This window comes from Pristiophorus japonicus, chromosome 9 (genome assembly GCF_044704955.1).
Source record: "Pristiophorus japonicus isolate sPriJap1 chromosome 9, sPriJap1.hap1, whole genome shotgun sequence".
Taxonomy (NCBI): Eukaryota; Metazoa; Chordata; class Chondrichthyes; family Pristiophoridae; genus Pristiophorus; species Pristiophorus japonicus.
In genome coordinates this window covers 123,771,899-123,787,573 of record NC_091985.1, presented here as the reverse complement: position 1 = coordinate 123,787,573, position 15,675 = coordinate 123,771,899, and the positions used below count along the sequence as shown (strand labels likewise).

Below are 15,675 nucleotides of genomic sequence, written 5' to 3'. Positions count from 1 at the left end.
ACTAAGGATCATTCAACAAAGAACAAAATAATGATGTGGGGCTTGTAAAGAGGTAAATAGCTTTCAATTATTTCACCGGTCATTTTAATATGGGTGATTACAGACTGTGGCGGCCACCAGAATAAGAAAGAGATTCAAGGAGGGACTGGGGATAAAAGTTTGTGATGCAATAGATGAATTTAAGTACTTTATCAGCGAAGGGAAAGGCAATGGAACTCTTTTGAGTTTACCTGCAAAACATAAAAACATTAAACGGTGCCACCCGACCTGGGTGACACTCCAGACATTTACAAGGCCCTTTTTTTTTTCCCTCCTTTTTTTTTTTTTTCTTTTTTTTTGGGCACTAAAATCACAATTTTCCCCAGTGCCCCCTATAAAAGGGAAGGGGGACACTAAAAGCACCGGCAATTAAGACAAATTAAACTTAAAAAACGTAAAATCAAATTAAAATTTGGTTGCCGGGCGTGATGATGCACTCCAGTCCCTCCGGTGCCCACCTCTCGCGGAAGGCCGCGAGCGTACCGGTGGACACCGCGTGCTCCATCTCCAAGGACACCCTGGACCGGATGTAAGAGCGGAAGAGAGGCAGGCAGTCAGGTTGAACGACCCCCTCGACCGCCCGCTGCCTGGACCGGCTGATGGGGAAAGGCAATGGATGCTGACAAGGAGGAAAAAGCTGGGTAGGGAACAAAGGGACAATCAAAGGTATGGGTTTTGAGAAAACTTTCAATAGAAGGGAATTGGCAAGGCACAGGGAGTTCCAGAGAGTGACATAGGGCTCAATTTTTCCAAGTTATTTGCGTTGTTTTTTTTGGCCTAAGTTTAAAAAATACAAGTTTCCCTGTGCACCAGTGTAACTCAGTTAGCTATGAAATTTTTAGGTTAGTTTTTTTTGTGTCATAGCCATAACTTGCCACTCGCGTCAATTCTGGTCATTTAAGCAAGTTTGGCCAGCTCCGATTTACTCCAATTTTTCTGAGGACGGCTTATGTGGCCTCTGTGGAAAAACCTTCTGGTGAGTTAAGAAAATCGGCACAGTTAAATAAATCAGCGCAGCTGATGCAGTTCCAGGGCCCAGACAGCAGCAGCAGAGATGTGAGAGAGGTGAGAGACAGTGGGAGAAGCTTTTCGGGCATAGTTAGGAGCTGGGACCAACCGGGAGGGAGGAGGCCGTTTGGCCTGGGATAGGAACAGGGACCAGCATCGGGAGGCCATTCGGCCTGGGATAGGAGCGGGGGAACCTAGACCGGGAGGCCATTCGGCCTGGGATAGGAGCGGGGGAACCTAGACCGGGAGGCCATTCGGCCTGGGATAGGAGTGGGGACCGGGACCATGAGGCCCTTCGCCTCCGGATAGGACTGGGTACCAGCACCGACATCGGGAGGGGGAGATAGACTTTTCTCATTACACTTTAATAATTTAATGGAGGTAAGTTGCTGCAATGTGTAATGTGCTTGTGCAGGTTGCTGTGAACTGGCTGTGTGTTTCACTTTCCAGCCTCAGCCCGCAGTGCGTCCCTGGTTACCGTGGCAACCCGATCTTTTTGGCGCAGATCTTAGGCTCCACCCCCAAAACTAAACGACAGGCTCGGCGGCGCCAAAGTGAAGAATTCAAACGGGGAAAGTTGGATGATTTTTTTTTGCCGTACTTGGGCCCCAAAAAAACGGGTGTAACTCTTCAAGTATGGCAAAAAACAGCTTTGGGGAAAATTGAGCCCATAGTGCTGATACAATCGACTTTCTCTTTAGATTGAATTTTTATTGGTGTTTGCAGGGAGATTAATTAAGACCAAGTGTTGTCATAAAAGAAAAGCACATGACACATACTTGAAAACAGTGGCAAACGATGTGCCTTAGTCAGAGCACTGAAAGATGTCAAATATCCTTACAAGTTAAACTAACCAATGTTGAAACTGCAAGTGATCTATGATCAGCTCATGACCAAAGATATTTATAATATTTTTCTGCTGGCTAGTACATATTCTATTTGCAACTACGAGGGAAGGCACTATGTTGCTGTGTCATCAAGCATTATGGAATTTTATTTTTAATTTCAATAGCACTATTTTCTCTAGATGTGTTGCCAATACACCTGTATTACCTTCTCCTTTTTGTAAATCTTTAGAATTATCAAATTTTTTCAGTTTTAGATAGGACGCATTTATTTGTACTGTAAAAATGGCCGCCCCTTGTCTCTGATTGGTCCCCTTGGAGGATAAGCCACACCCTGAGGTTTCTCTGGAATATGTAACTGGAACAGCCCAGCCCAAGTTCCTATTGACTTCGCAAATTGTAACTCGATCCACTTTGACTTCCAGAAGCCACAGAGGATAGATCTCCCCAGAAGCCACCAAGTGTCAGCCGAAGTCCTTACCGCAGCACAAGTGCATGACCCCCTCCCCCTGTCATAGATGGGGCATTATGTGCGGATTGTTCACAGGTTTATTGGGCATGAAGTGAATAGTGACAATGTCATGACTTCTGGATTGGAAGAACCTCTCTCCCCTCCGATCCCTCACCTCATCTCTCTCTCTATCCCCCCCACCCCACCCCATCTCTCTCTACCCCCCCACCCCATCTCTCTCTCTACCCCCCCACCCCATCTCTCTCTCTACCCCCCCACCCCATCTCTCTCTCTGCCCCCCCACCCCATCTCTCTCTCTACCCCTCCACCCCATCTCTCTCTCTATCCCCCCACCCCATCTCTCTCTCTATCCCCCCACCCCATCTCTCTCTCTATCCCCCACCCCATCTCTCTCTCTCTATCCCCCCACCCCATCTCTCTCTCTCTATCCCCCACCCCATCTCTCTCTCTCTTATCCCCCCACCCCATCTCTCTCTCTATCCCCCCCACCCCATCTCTCTCTCTATCCCCCCCACCCCATCTCTCTCTCTCTTATCCACCCCACCCCATCTCTCTCTCTCTTATCCACCCCATCTCTCTCTCTCTTATCCACCCCATCTCTCTCTCTTATCCACCCCATCTCTCTCTCTCTTATCCACCCCATCTCTCTCTCTCTCTTATCCCCCCCACCCCACCTCTATCCCCCCCCCCCACCCACCTCTATCCCCCCCCACCCCATCTCTCTCTTCCCCCCCACCCCATCTCTCTCTTATCCCCCCACCCCATCTCTCTCTTATCCCCCCCACCCCATCTCTCTCTCTCTCTCTCTCTCATCCCCCCCACCCCATCTCTCTCTCTCTCTCATCCCCCCCACCCCATCTCTCTCTCTCTATCCCCCCACCCCATCTCTCTCTCTATCCCCCCCCACCCCATCTCTCTCTCTCTATCCCCCCCACCCCATCTCTCTCTCTCTATCCCCCCACCCCATCTCTCTCTCTCTCTATCCCCCCCACCCCATCTCTCTCTCTCTATCCCCCCCACCCCATCTCTCTCTCTCTTTATCCCCCCCACCCCATCTCTCTCTATCCCCCCCACCCCATCTCTCTCTCTCTATCCCCACCCCATCTCTCTCTCTATCCCCCCCACCCCAACTCTCTCTCTATCCCCCCCACCCCATCTCTCTCTTATCTCCCTCATCCCATCTCTCTCTCTCTCTATCTATCCCCCCCACCCCATCTCTCTCTCTCTCTCTCCCCCACCCCATCTATCTCTCTATTTCCACCCACCCACGGCGCTCTCTCCCCCCCATCTCTCTCTTCCCCTCCCCCAAACTCTCTCTCTCTCATTACCCCACCCCAAGCTCTCTCGTTCTCTCCTCCCCCCCCAAACTCTCTCTCTTCCCCACCCCCCTGCCACCAAGCTCTCTATCTCTCCCCTTGCCGGCCACGGCTCAATGGCTAATGGTTCAGCTCTCCCTCTCCCACCATCCAGCTGCTTCTTTCCTCATCTCTCTCCTGCCCACAGCCGCCCAGCTGCCTGAGGATTAGCAGGCTCGACAGCGGAGGATCAGCAGCACAAGTGGTCGGTCTGACTCCGGTTCGGGGCCGCACTTCCGGTTCGGGCGGGGACTCGACAGAAAAAGCACAGTACAAATAGTCACTTTGTTTTAGATATCTCGTTTCATCATCTCTCAAAAGGACATTTCAGCTTCAAAGGACCATTTATGGAACACTTCTCCGAAGCTTACCTCCCAGCGCACAAGCTCATTTATAATAATCTCATTTACATGGGAGAACCAAGGTTCGAAACAGTTATGTTTACACTTACTGAGAGCAATTATTTACTGCTTTATGGTGCAGTTCTACTATCACTTGCATGTAGATAGGAAGTGGTTTCAGACGTACATCGATGTTAAACAATACTATCGCTCGAAAATCTAGTCAGAAACCTGCTTCCTGTCAACACTAAAGCCAGGAGGATTGGTTTCACAATAGTTGTAGTATATATGCACTCTGGTGCAAAAGCAAGTTTAAAAAGTTCTTAGGTGGCCCACTTAATGTTAGAAGAAAGCTGGAGCTCCTCTCTGGATTTTCTAATGTTAAACTTTAAGCAGTCAGCAAGTGGAGCTTTGGACCGGGGTGCAGACTTGCATGCACACAGCTCTTTTGTCACTGGGAAGAGTATGATGAACAGCTGGCAGTATAACTTGGGACTGCTGGCTGTGCATGGCAATCTACAGATAGATAAGCAATGGAAAAACATTTAAAGACATAATTCATAATTCGCAAGGAATATACATTCCCTTAAGGAATAAAACCCCATGGGAAATATGGTCCAACTATGGCTAATATGAGAAGTTAAGGATGGTATCAGATTAAAAGAAAAGGTTTATAATGTTGCCAAAAAGAGTAGCAAGCCTGAGTATTGGGAGGATTTTAGAATTCAGCAAAGAATGACCAAGAAATTCATAATAGAATATGAGGATAAACTAGCAAGAGACATAAAAACAGATTGTAAACGTTTCTATGGGTATGTAAAAAGGAAGAGATTAGCAAAAGTAAACATGGATCCCTTTCAGGCAGAGACAGGAGAGATTATAATGGGGAATAAGGAAATGACAGAGACGTTAAACAAATACCATCAGTCTTCATGGTAGAAGATACAAAAAACATTCCAGAAATAGTGCAAACCAAGGGTCAAGTGACAATGAAGAACTTAAAGAAATTAGTATTCGTAAAGAAATAGTACTGGATAAATTAATGGGCGTAAAAGCTGACAAATCCCCTAGACCTGATGGCCTACATCCTAGGGTTTTAAAAGAGGTGGTGACAGAGATAGTGGATACATTGGTTTTGATCTTCCCCAAATCCCTAGATTTTAGAATGTCCCCCCCCCCCCATATTGGAAGGTAGCAAACGTAACCCTGCTTTTCAAGAAAGGAGGAAGTGAGAAAACAGTGACCTATAGGCCAGTTAGCCTGACATGAGTAGTAAGGAAAATGCCAGAATCTATTATTAGATAGAAAATCATATGATTGGGGTGGAGTCAACACAGATTTATGAAAGGGAAATTGTGTTTGACAAACATGTTTGAGTTTTTTGAGGTTGTAACTAGCAGGGTAGATAAGGGGAACCAGTGGATGTAGTGTATTTGGATTTTCAAAAGCATTCAGTGAGGTGCCACACAAGAGGTTATTACATAAAATTAGGGCTCATGAGATTTGGGGTAATATATTAGCATGGATTGAGGATTGGTTAATGGACAGAAAACAGAGAATAGGGATAAATGGGTCATTTTGGGTTGGCAGGCTGTAAATAGTGGGATACTGCACTATTACCTCAGCTATTTACAATCTATATCAATGACTTGGATGAGGGGACCGAGTGTAATGTATTTACCTCAGCTATTTACAATCTATATCAATGATTTAGATGAGGGGACCGAGTGTAATGTATCTAAGTTGCTTATGATACATAACTAGGTGGAATGTAAGTTGTGAGGAGGATGCAGAGAGGCTGCAAAGGGATATAGACAGGTTAGATGAGTGGGCAAGAATGTGGCAGATGGAGTATAATGTGGGGAAATGTGAAGTATCCACATTGGTAGAAAAAAATAAAAAAGCAAAATATTTTTTAAAAAGGAGAGAGACTGGGAAATGTTGGTGTTTAGAGGGACCTGGCTGTTCTTGTACACGAATCACTGAAAATTAACATGCAGGTACAGCTAGCAAAAATGAAATCTAACAGTATGTTAGCCTTTATTACAAAGGGATTAGAATATAAGAGTAAAGAAGTTTCACTGTAATTACATAGGGTCTTGGTGAGACCACACCTGGAGTACTGTGTACAGTTTTGGTCTCCTTACCTAAGGAAAGATATACTTGCCTTAGAGGGAGTGCAATGGAGATTCACTAGACCGATTCCTGGGATGAAAGGATTATTCTATGAGGAGAGATGATGTAGACTGGGCCTATATTCTCTGGCGTTTAGATTAATGAGAGGTGTTCTAATTGAAACATTTAAAATTCTTAAGGGGTTTGACAGGTTGGATGCTGGGAGGATGTTTCCCCTGGCTGGGGAGTCCAGAACTAGGGATCACAGTCTCAGAATGAGAGATCTGCCATTTAGGACTGAGATGAGAGTGATTTCTTCACTCAAAGGGGTGTGAATCTTTAGAATTCTCTACCCTAGAGAGCTGTGGCTGCTCATTGACTATATTTAAGACAGAGATTGATAGATGTTTGGATACTGAGGGAATAAAGGGATAGGGTGGGAAAGTGGTGTTGAGGTAGAAGATCACCTCTTATTGAATGGCGGAGCAGGCTCAAAGGAACGAATTGCCTACTCCTGCTCTTATTTCTTATGTTCTTGGTCTGAGTATAAAAGCATCTTTACAGATATTGTTTGAAATTTGTTTCTACTATGCAGATAAATAATACAAATGAATAAATACCTGAAGCTAGAAAATTGGAGGAATATTCTTTCCATTACACAATCGCTATTCAGATCATGAAATTTCCTTTAAGATATTCAACACAATATTTTTACTTGAACTTTCAAAAATTATGAAAAATATTCCCTTAGGGATGGTAGTACCTCGATATTTGTAGCAACAGTAAACATTAGCACCTGACATTCTTCTTTCCAGTTCATACTCTGGTACACTCCAATGTTCATCAAAGGGAGTATCATCGAAAGGATCACACTTTATCTTTCGAGTGAGGAATTTAATGCTCATTTCTGAGAATGTGTGCTTGGGATCACTTTGTAATAAGAAACATTATATCAATTAAAAGGCAGTACAATCATAATATATTGCGTAAACACTAGAGTGGTATTGTGAGAGCACCACTGTGCTTGATTAGGACTCTATAATCTGGTTCAAAGCTCAGGTTTTGTTCCTCCAGGTAGCAACTTAACCACGGAGGTAATACTCCATTAGAGGCTTTAAACACAAACCTTCCTCAGGGTGCAACAATAATAAACTGATGAATTAGTAGCATGGTCAGAAAGTAGACTGGCTAAGTCATATCCTCAATGATTATTAAATTATGATTTTCTTTGGTGTCTAAAATCTACAGTTATACTGGGAAAGCACCTGCTGGTGCTCTCCAGCATTGATCCTACCGGAGTTTGTGTAGTCAGAGGAAGGGCATCTAATTCGAAAAGGGAACAGGGGTGCCCACGCAGTTGCGGATGCACCTCCAGTGTTCACTTGCCCCATCCAACTGGAAATCTCAGTGCTTTCCCATCTCTGGGGACGTTGCCCAGACCACTCCCATTCCGCAAAAAATCCAATCACCTCCCTGTGTAAAGAGAGTCAATCAAAAAATGTTTTAAAATCTTCCATGCTTCAGTGTCCCAGGCTGCTGGCATTGGGACCCACATCCACTCATCTGGAGAAGGGCAGTTCTGATCTCACTGGGTCTATCAGCCTCCAAGATAATGCTATGGCCTGAGTGAGGCGGGGAGGTGGGTACTCCCAAATAGGGAGTTTCTACCCAGGCTCCACTCTTGATGACATTTGCCTTGTGAAGGGTGGGCAGAGGTTCCACCCCCTGAAAAACCCTTGCAATGACAAGAGACCTGATGCCACTAGGTCCCTGCCATATTCCAGTGGGTTCGATGGTCTCTCACTGGAGTTATGGCGGATTCCTAGAGGAACCCCTGAGGAAATTCTGCATTGTAATCTCTTTCTATTAATTTTTTCAAGCCCGCTTCCAGCATTCCCGAAGATATTGATTCTTTGATATAGTATGGCTCCACAGGCACTGGGTACCCTAGGGTATCTCACCCTAAACACATTGTTTATATGTGAACCTAAACAACAACAACTTGCATTTAAATAGCACCTTTAACATTACAACATAACCAAAGTGCTTGACAAGAGCATTATGAATAAAAATGTTGACACCTAGTCATAGAACGGTAAAGGTAGCATAGTAGTTGTTACTGGACTCGTAATCCAGAGGCCTGGGCTAATGATCCAGAGACACGAGTTCAAATCCCACCATGGCAGCTGAGGAATTTAAATTCAGTTAATTAAATAAATCTGGAATAAAAAGCTAGTTTTGGTGACCATGAAACTATTGGATTGTTGTAAAAACCCATCTGGTTCTAATGTCCTTTAGTAAAGGATATCTGCCGTCCTTACCTGATCGGGCCTATGTTTGACCCCAGATCCACAGCAATGGTTCTGAAATGGCCTGGTAAGCTATTCAGCTATGAAACCCAGCATCGACCTAGGCACCGGCTACAGACACGACAACCGCACATCCAGCCCAGTTAACCCTGCAAAGTCCTCCTCACTAACATCTGGCGACTTGTGCAAATATTGGGAGAGCTGTTCCACAGACTAGTAAAGCAACAGTCTGATCAAGTCATACTCACAGAATCATACCTTTCAGCCAATGTCCCAGATTCCTCCATCACCATCTTTGGGTATGTCCTGTCCTGCCAGTGGAACAGACCCACCAGAGGTGGCAGCACAGTGATATACAGTTCGGAGGGAGTGGCCCTGGGATTCCTCAACATTGACTTCGGACCCCATGAAGTCTCATGGCTTCAGATCAAGCATAGGCAAGGAAACCTGCTGATTACCACCTACCACTCTCCCTCAGCTGATGAATCAGTACCCCATGCTGAACACCACTTGGAAGAAGCACTGAGGGAAGCAAGGGTGTAGAATGTACTCTGGGTGGGGAACTTCAATGTCCATCACCAAGAGTTGCTTGCCAGCACCACTACTGACCAAGCTGGCCGAGTCCTGAAGGATATAGCTGCCAGATTGGGCCTGCAGCTGGTGGTGAGAGAACTAACATGAGGGAAAAAACCTACTTGACCTAGTCCTCACCAATCTACCTGTCGCAGATGCATCTGCCCATGACAGCATTGGTAGCAGTGACCACCGCACAGTCCTTGTGGAGACGAAGTCCCGTCTTTACACTGAGGACACCCTCCATCGTGTTGTGTGGCACTACCACCGTGCTAAATGGGACAGATTCAGAACAGATCTAGCAGTTCAAAACTGGGTATCCATGAGGCGCTGTGGGTCATTAGCAGCAGCAGAATTGTATTCCACCCTAATATGTAACCTCACGGCCCGGCATAGACCTCACTCTACCTTTACCATTAAACCAGGGCACCAATCCTGGTTCAATGAGGAGTGTAGAAGAGCATGCCAGGAACAGCACTAGGCATACCTAAAAATGAGGTGCCAACCTGGGGAAGCTGCAACACTGGACTATATACACGCTAAACAGAGATAAGCGATCCCACAATCAATGAATCAGATCAAAGTTCTGCAGTCCTGCCACATCCAGTCGTAAATGGTGGCAGACAATTAAAACTAACGTGAGGAGGAGGCTTCATAAATATCCCCATCCTCAATGATGGCGGGCCCAGCACGCAAGTGCAAAAGACAAGGCTGAAGCGTTTGCAACCATCTTCAGCCAGAAGTACCGAGGTCCCTACCATCATAGAAGCCAGTCTTCAGCCAATTCAATTCACTCCATGATACAGAAAAGGCTATGGGCTCCGACAGTATCCCGGCTGTCATGCTGAAGACTTGTGCTGTTGAACTAGCCGTGTCTCTAGCCAAGCTGTTCCAGTACAGCTACAATACTAGCATCTACCTGACAATTTTGAAAACTGCCCATGTATGTCCTGTCCTCATAAATCCAATCCGGCCAATTACCATCCTATCAGTCTACTCTCAATCATCAGCAAAGTGACAGAAGGTGTTGTCGACAGTGCTATCAAGTGACACTAACTCACCAATAACCTGCTCACTGATGCTCAGTTCGGGTGCCGCCAGGACCACTCGGCTCCAGACATCATTACAGCCTTGGTACAAACTTGGACAAAAGAGCTGAATTTCAGAGATGAGGTGAGAGTGACTGCCCTTGACATCAAGGCTGTATTTGACCAAGTGTGGCATCAAGGAGCCCTAGTAAAACTGAAGTCAATGGGAATCAGGGGGAAAACTCTGAGAGTCATATCTAGCACAAAGAAAAATGGTTGTGGTTGTTGGAAGTCAATCATCTCAGCCCCACGACATTGATGCAGGAGTTTCACAGGGCAGTGTCCTAGGCCCAACCACCATTGCTTCATCAATGACCTTCCCTCCATCATAAGGTCAGAAGTGGGGATGTTCATTCATGATTGCACAGTGTTCAGTTCCATTCGCAACTCTTCACATAATGAAGCAGTCCATGCCTGCATTCAGGAAGACCTGGGCGACATTCAAGCTTGGGCCAATAAGTGGCAAGTAACATTTGTACCACACAAGTGCCAGGCAATGACCAACTCCAAAAAGTGACCATTGACAATCAATGGCATTACCATCGCCGAATTCTCCACCATCGACATCCTGGGGGTTACCATAGACCAGAAACTTAACTGGAGCAGCCACATAAATACTGTGGCAACAAAAGCAGGTCAGAGGCTGGGTATTCTGTAATGAGTGACACACCTTCTGACTTCCCAAAGCTTTTCCACCATCTACAAGGCACAAGTCAGGAGTGTGATTGAATATTTTCCACTTGCCTGAATGTTGTTGGAGCTGCACTCACTCACGAAGCTTGATACCATCCAGGACAAAGCAGCCTGCTTGATTGGCAGTGTGTACCATCCTAAAGATGCACTGCAGCAACTTGCCAAAGCTTCTTCGACAGCACCTCCCAAACCCGCGACCTCTACCACCGAGAACGACAAGGGCAGTAGGCGCATGGGAACACCATCACCTGTACTTCCAAGTTACACACCATTCTGACTTGGAAATATATCGCCGTTCCTTCATCGTTGCTGGTTCGAAATCCTGGAACTCGCTCCCTAATACCACTATGGGAGTACCTTCACCACAAAGACTGCAGCAGTTCAAGAAGGCGGCTCACCACCACCCTCTCTACCACAGAAAGTTGTTGAGGCCAGTTCGTTAGATATATTAAAAAGGGAGTAAGATGTGGCCCTTATGGCTAAATGGATCAAGGGTTATGGAGAGAAAGCAGGAATGGGGTACTGAAGTTGCATGATCAGCCATGATCATATTGAATGGTGGTGCAGGCTCAAAGGGCCAAATGGCCTACTCCTGCACCTATTTTCTATGTTTCTCAAGGACAATTAGGGAAGGGCAATAAATGCTTTCCTTGTCCGTGTCACCCACATACCAGAAATGAATAAAGAAAGAGCTATCAGGACAGATGACCAAAAGCTAGGTCAAAGAGTTAGGTTTTAAGGAGCATCTTAAAGGAGGATTGAGAGGTGGAGCAGTTTAGGGAGGGAATTCCACAGTTTAGAGCCTCGACAGCTGAAAGCACAGTTGCCAATAATGGAACAACTAAAATTGGGGATAAGCAAGATGCCAGAATTAGAGGAGCATGAATAAACAGTGAATGTTGACAAAATATTTCACCATAGTGGTATCTTGGCCCTGCCTGACTCTCTCTCACATGGCAGCTGCACATGCAAATTAGGACCTTTGCCATATTCTCTTCATACATTGGCTAGTGAATTAGAAGTTACCTGATGAATTAAACACTAGCACTTCCACAAATCTTTTTTTTGACCATGTGTCGGTTCGGGAATGTAGGATTTCAGTGAGGTTCCGTTGCAATGCTGTCCATTTATATACAACTTTGATTGATTAATCAACATTGTCTTGACAAGAGGAGTATCTCATAGGAAATTGAAGATTGTGAGGCAGATTTCAGTAACTATGCTGCTTGACACAAGATGCAGTGTTAAGATCACAAATTTTATCTAGCTTCATGTAAGTTGTCCAACGTGTATAGCAGGTAAATCACATTAACGCCAACGTGCCTGCTATAAGCAGTGGTTGTTGCACTTAAAATTGCAATTGGAGTCCTACAGTAGAGTAGGACCCCTATTTACATATTTAAATAACCCCCGCCCAAAACGGGCAGGTATGCTATTCATAATAAAAACAGAAAATGCTGGAAATACTCAGCAGGTCAGGCAGCATCTGTGGAGAGAGAAACAGAGTTAACATTTCAGGTCGATGGTCCTTCATCAGAACTGGAACTTTGCAGGCCTACCCTAAAGTTGCATCAGACATTCGGCGTCCAAGGCGCACCTGAGGTAGTGCGTGATTTTCAATGGCTGTCGCCCATTTTTTCAGAAAACAAACAGGTGCCTAGAGTACTGGCTCCAGAAACCTTGGAATCATTTAAGAATCAATTGGATGCTGTAACGGCCGGGTTTGGGGGGGTGGGGGGGGAGGGGTGGGAGTCGATCAACTAAGATGGGCCAAATAGTCTTCATCATCGACTATTAAATTGTGATCCTGTAAACTGTTGACAAAATCCTAGACTGTGCAACTTTCAAAATGTGATTTTTGCTGTCAGTGACAAAAACTAGCCCCTAATCACAACACACCTGCAATGATGACCCTTCTACTCTTTCTACCAGCTATTTAACTGGTATAATGTGTTGTCAATTCAATTGAAAAATATGCCAAGCAGATTTTTGTTGAAATTCCTAAATATGTAAAGGAGGCACAATGCATGGCACTCATGCTTTGGAGGAGCTGGCTAGAGGTGCAGACGAAATTACTTAATTTAAAGGTGAGCATAAAGTTAAAACATAAATAGTACTGTAAAGTAGGAGTGGCTCGTCACCTGGAATCAGATGTCCTGCCAGAAAGTTCCAGGTATATAAATATATTTAACTTTAAAGGTTGAGCGGTGGTGGATTAGCCGCCCAATTTTCTTTCCTCGACTTACTACAGCAATGTGAGGGAGGGCATCCCACTGGAAAGTTCCCTAGCCCTCTATTAAACTCAAAATTCATTTCAATTTTAACCTCTGGACAGTACCGGATTGATTGCCCATTTCAAACACTGCCGGCCTGCCTGATTTTCTTTTGAAGACTTATCGTGGCAATGTGAGGGAGGGTGTACTTCCGGAAAGTTCCAGGTTCCACAATTAAACACTGCTGGCCTGCCTGCTTTTCAGTTCCTGACTAAAAGGCAATGTGTCGGAGGACATCTTGTGGGAGAGTTCCCAGGAGGGGTTTGTTGGTCACTGTATTTTAAACAACCCCAAGCAGCAACATTTTTGCAAAAGAGTCCGGTGATATTGCAGTTGTTTTTTTTCTACAAAGTTTTAGTTGTCTTTTTTAAGTCAAATCCTGGATATAAATGGTTTAAAAAAAATTGTTATGTATGTATGAAGACCTTATCCAAGTGTAAGACTTGCCACTAGGGAGCACACCTGTGGGAGACCTCAGGGTCACCTGTGCACCCTGGGGCAAGCAGGTATAAAAGGTGATTCACTATGCTGCTTCCTCACTCTGGAGTCTGAATAAAGAGACCAAGGTCACAACAGTTTGCGATATAGTTTTGTGAATTATTCTGAACATAACAAATTGGCGACGAGTAACAGATCAAGAACTTTCATGCGGTAATGGCTGCTGTTGGTATTCTTGAGAGATTTGTTGAGGGTGATGATTGGGAAGCCTTCGTGGAGCGCCTCGACCAGTACTTTGTGGCCAACGAATTGGACAAGGCTGAGACGGCGACCAAGCGCAGGGCGATTCCCCTCATCGTATGTGGGTCATTGGTATATGACCTCCTCAAATATTTGCTGGCACCGGTTAAAGTAACGGACAAATCTTACGCAGAGCTGTGTACGCTGGCTAAGGAACATCTCAAGCCAAAGGAGAGCATCCTGATGGCCAGGTACCGCTTTTACATGTACCGTCGCTCCGAGGGCCAGAACGCAGTGAGTTTTGTCACCGACCTAAGACGCCTTGTGGGGCAGTGCGACTTTGCAGGATCCTTGGGACTTTTTCGTGCTTGGAATTGGCCACAAGGTCATCCTTTACAAACTGCTGTCTGCCGAATCCCTAGATCTGAGCAAGGCCATCACGGTAGCCCAAGTCTTCATATCCACGAGTGATAACATGAAACAGATATCTTCACAGAATCAAAGCACCGTGCACAAAATAATGTTTGTAGCAGGCAGAACGGCACAGGGCAGGGCCTACCCGATTGCAGAGGCCAGACTTAGACCTAGAGTGACGAGTGACTCAGAGTCTGCCTTGGGGCATTAATACATATCCATTAGCACCATGTTGGCGCTGCGGGGGCAGTCATAGAGCTCATCAATGTAGATTCAAGCCCTATGTGTGCAAGGACTGTGGAACAATGGGGCATCTCCAGCGAATGTGCAAACGATCTCTGCCTCACCACGTGGCAGAGTCAGGAGAGGACGACTGATCCAGCGAGGATCACGATGAATGAACAGGAGAGGCAACTGAACCTGAGGATGAAGAAGTATATGGGATATACACCTTCACCACCAAAAGTCCTCCGACAATGTTAAAAGTTGAATTTAGCGGCACTCCAGTCTCCATGGAACTAGACACGGGGGCAAGTCAATCAGTTATGAACCAGAAGGCTTTCGAGAGGCTGTGGAACGACGAAGCACAGCGACCCGAGCTGATCCCAATTCAGGCAAAGCTGTGCACCTACACCAAGGAACTGATACCAGTTATTAGTAGTGCGGACATAAGAGTATTCCATGAGGGAGCAGTGCACGATTTACCACTGTGGATTGTTTCAGGTGATGGGCCAACGCTGCTTGGCAGGAGATGGATGGGGAAGATTCGATGGAACTAGGAAGACCTCTGCGTACCTTCTCCGGTGAACGAGGCCTCCCTTTCTCAAAGGCCAAGCAAACCCCCACTTCCAGCTGAACCAGGCATCGAAGTATAGATCCATTTGCAGATCCCCGAGGCACAGGCTGCTCATCACAACCACGAGGAGGTAAGGATCAACCAAGCAGCGGTACAGGCGCGGTACCCACCACCCAAAGTCGACTACCCTTTCGCGACGATGGAAGAGGTTCCAGGTCCACCATGCGGAGTGGGACTCCAGCCGAAACGATCCGAATGTGTCTTCCCGACGCCAGAGGCAAAATAGCTGGGGAGGAAGATCACGGCAGTCGGCATCACTGACACGGACGAGAGGGCGCCCAGACCATGGGACGAGAAGGCGTCCAGGCCATGTGACGAGATGTGACCAGGCCATGGGACAAGAGAGCGTCCAGACCATGGGACGAGAGAGCGTCCAGGCCATGGAAGGTCGCCGCAACGGAACAGAGGAATGTGCCGCCCAGCAAGAAATATGACTGGGTTTGGGGCAAAGGTAAAGAGGCGGCCGTGGTGAAGGCCAGGAACCCACTATGCTCAAATAAATGGTGTGCACCATGTAACCCTTGCGAGCGGTCCTTCGCGGCCAATGATGTACCATTGTATGGGGTTGGGGATACCTTACAACAAGCCAAGGTAGCAGGCGAGCACCAACTGGTCG

At 46.2% G+C, this 15,675-nt stretch overlaps 1 protein-coding gene across 4 annotated transcripts in view; it reads right to left on the bottom strand.

The window, feature by feature from the left end:
• LOC139273207 (uncharacterized) overlaps positions 1-15,675 on the bottom strand; it is a 234,970-nt gene that overhangs the window by 201,357 nt on the left and 17,938 nt on the right. For all 4 annotated transcript variants that reach the window (XM_070889796.1, XM_070889799.1, XM_070889798.1 and 1 more), the window contains exon 5: positions 6,939-7,105. In XM_070889796.1, coding sequence (XP_070745897.1) covers positions 6,939-7,105 — 167 coding nt within the window. The remainder of the gene's footprint in view (positions 1-6,938; positions 7,106-15,675) is intronic.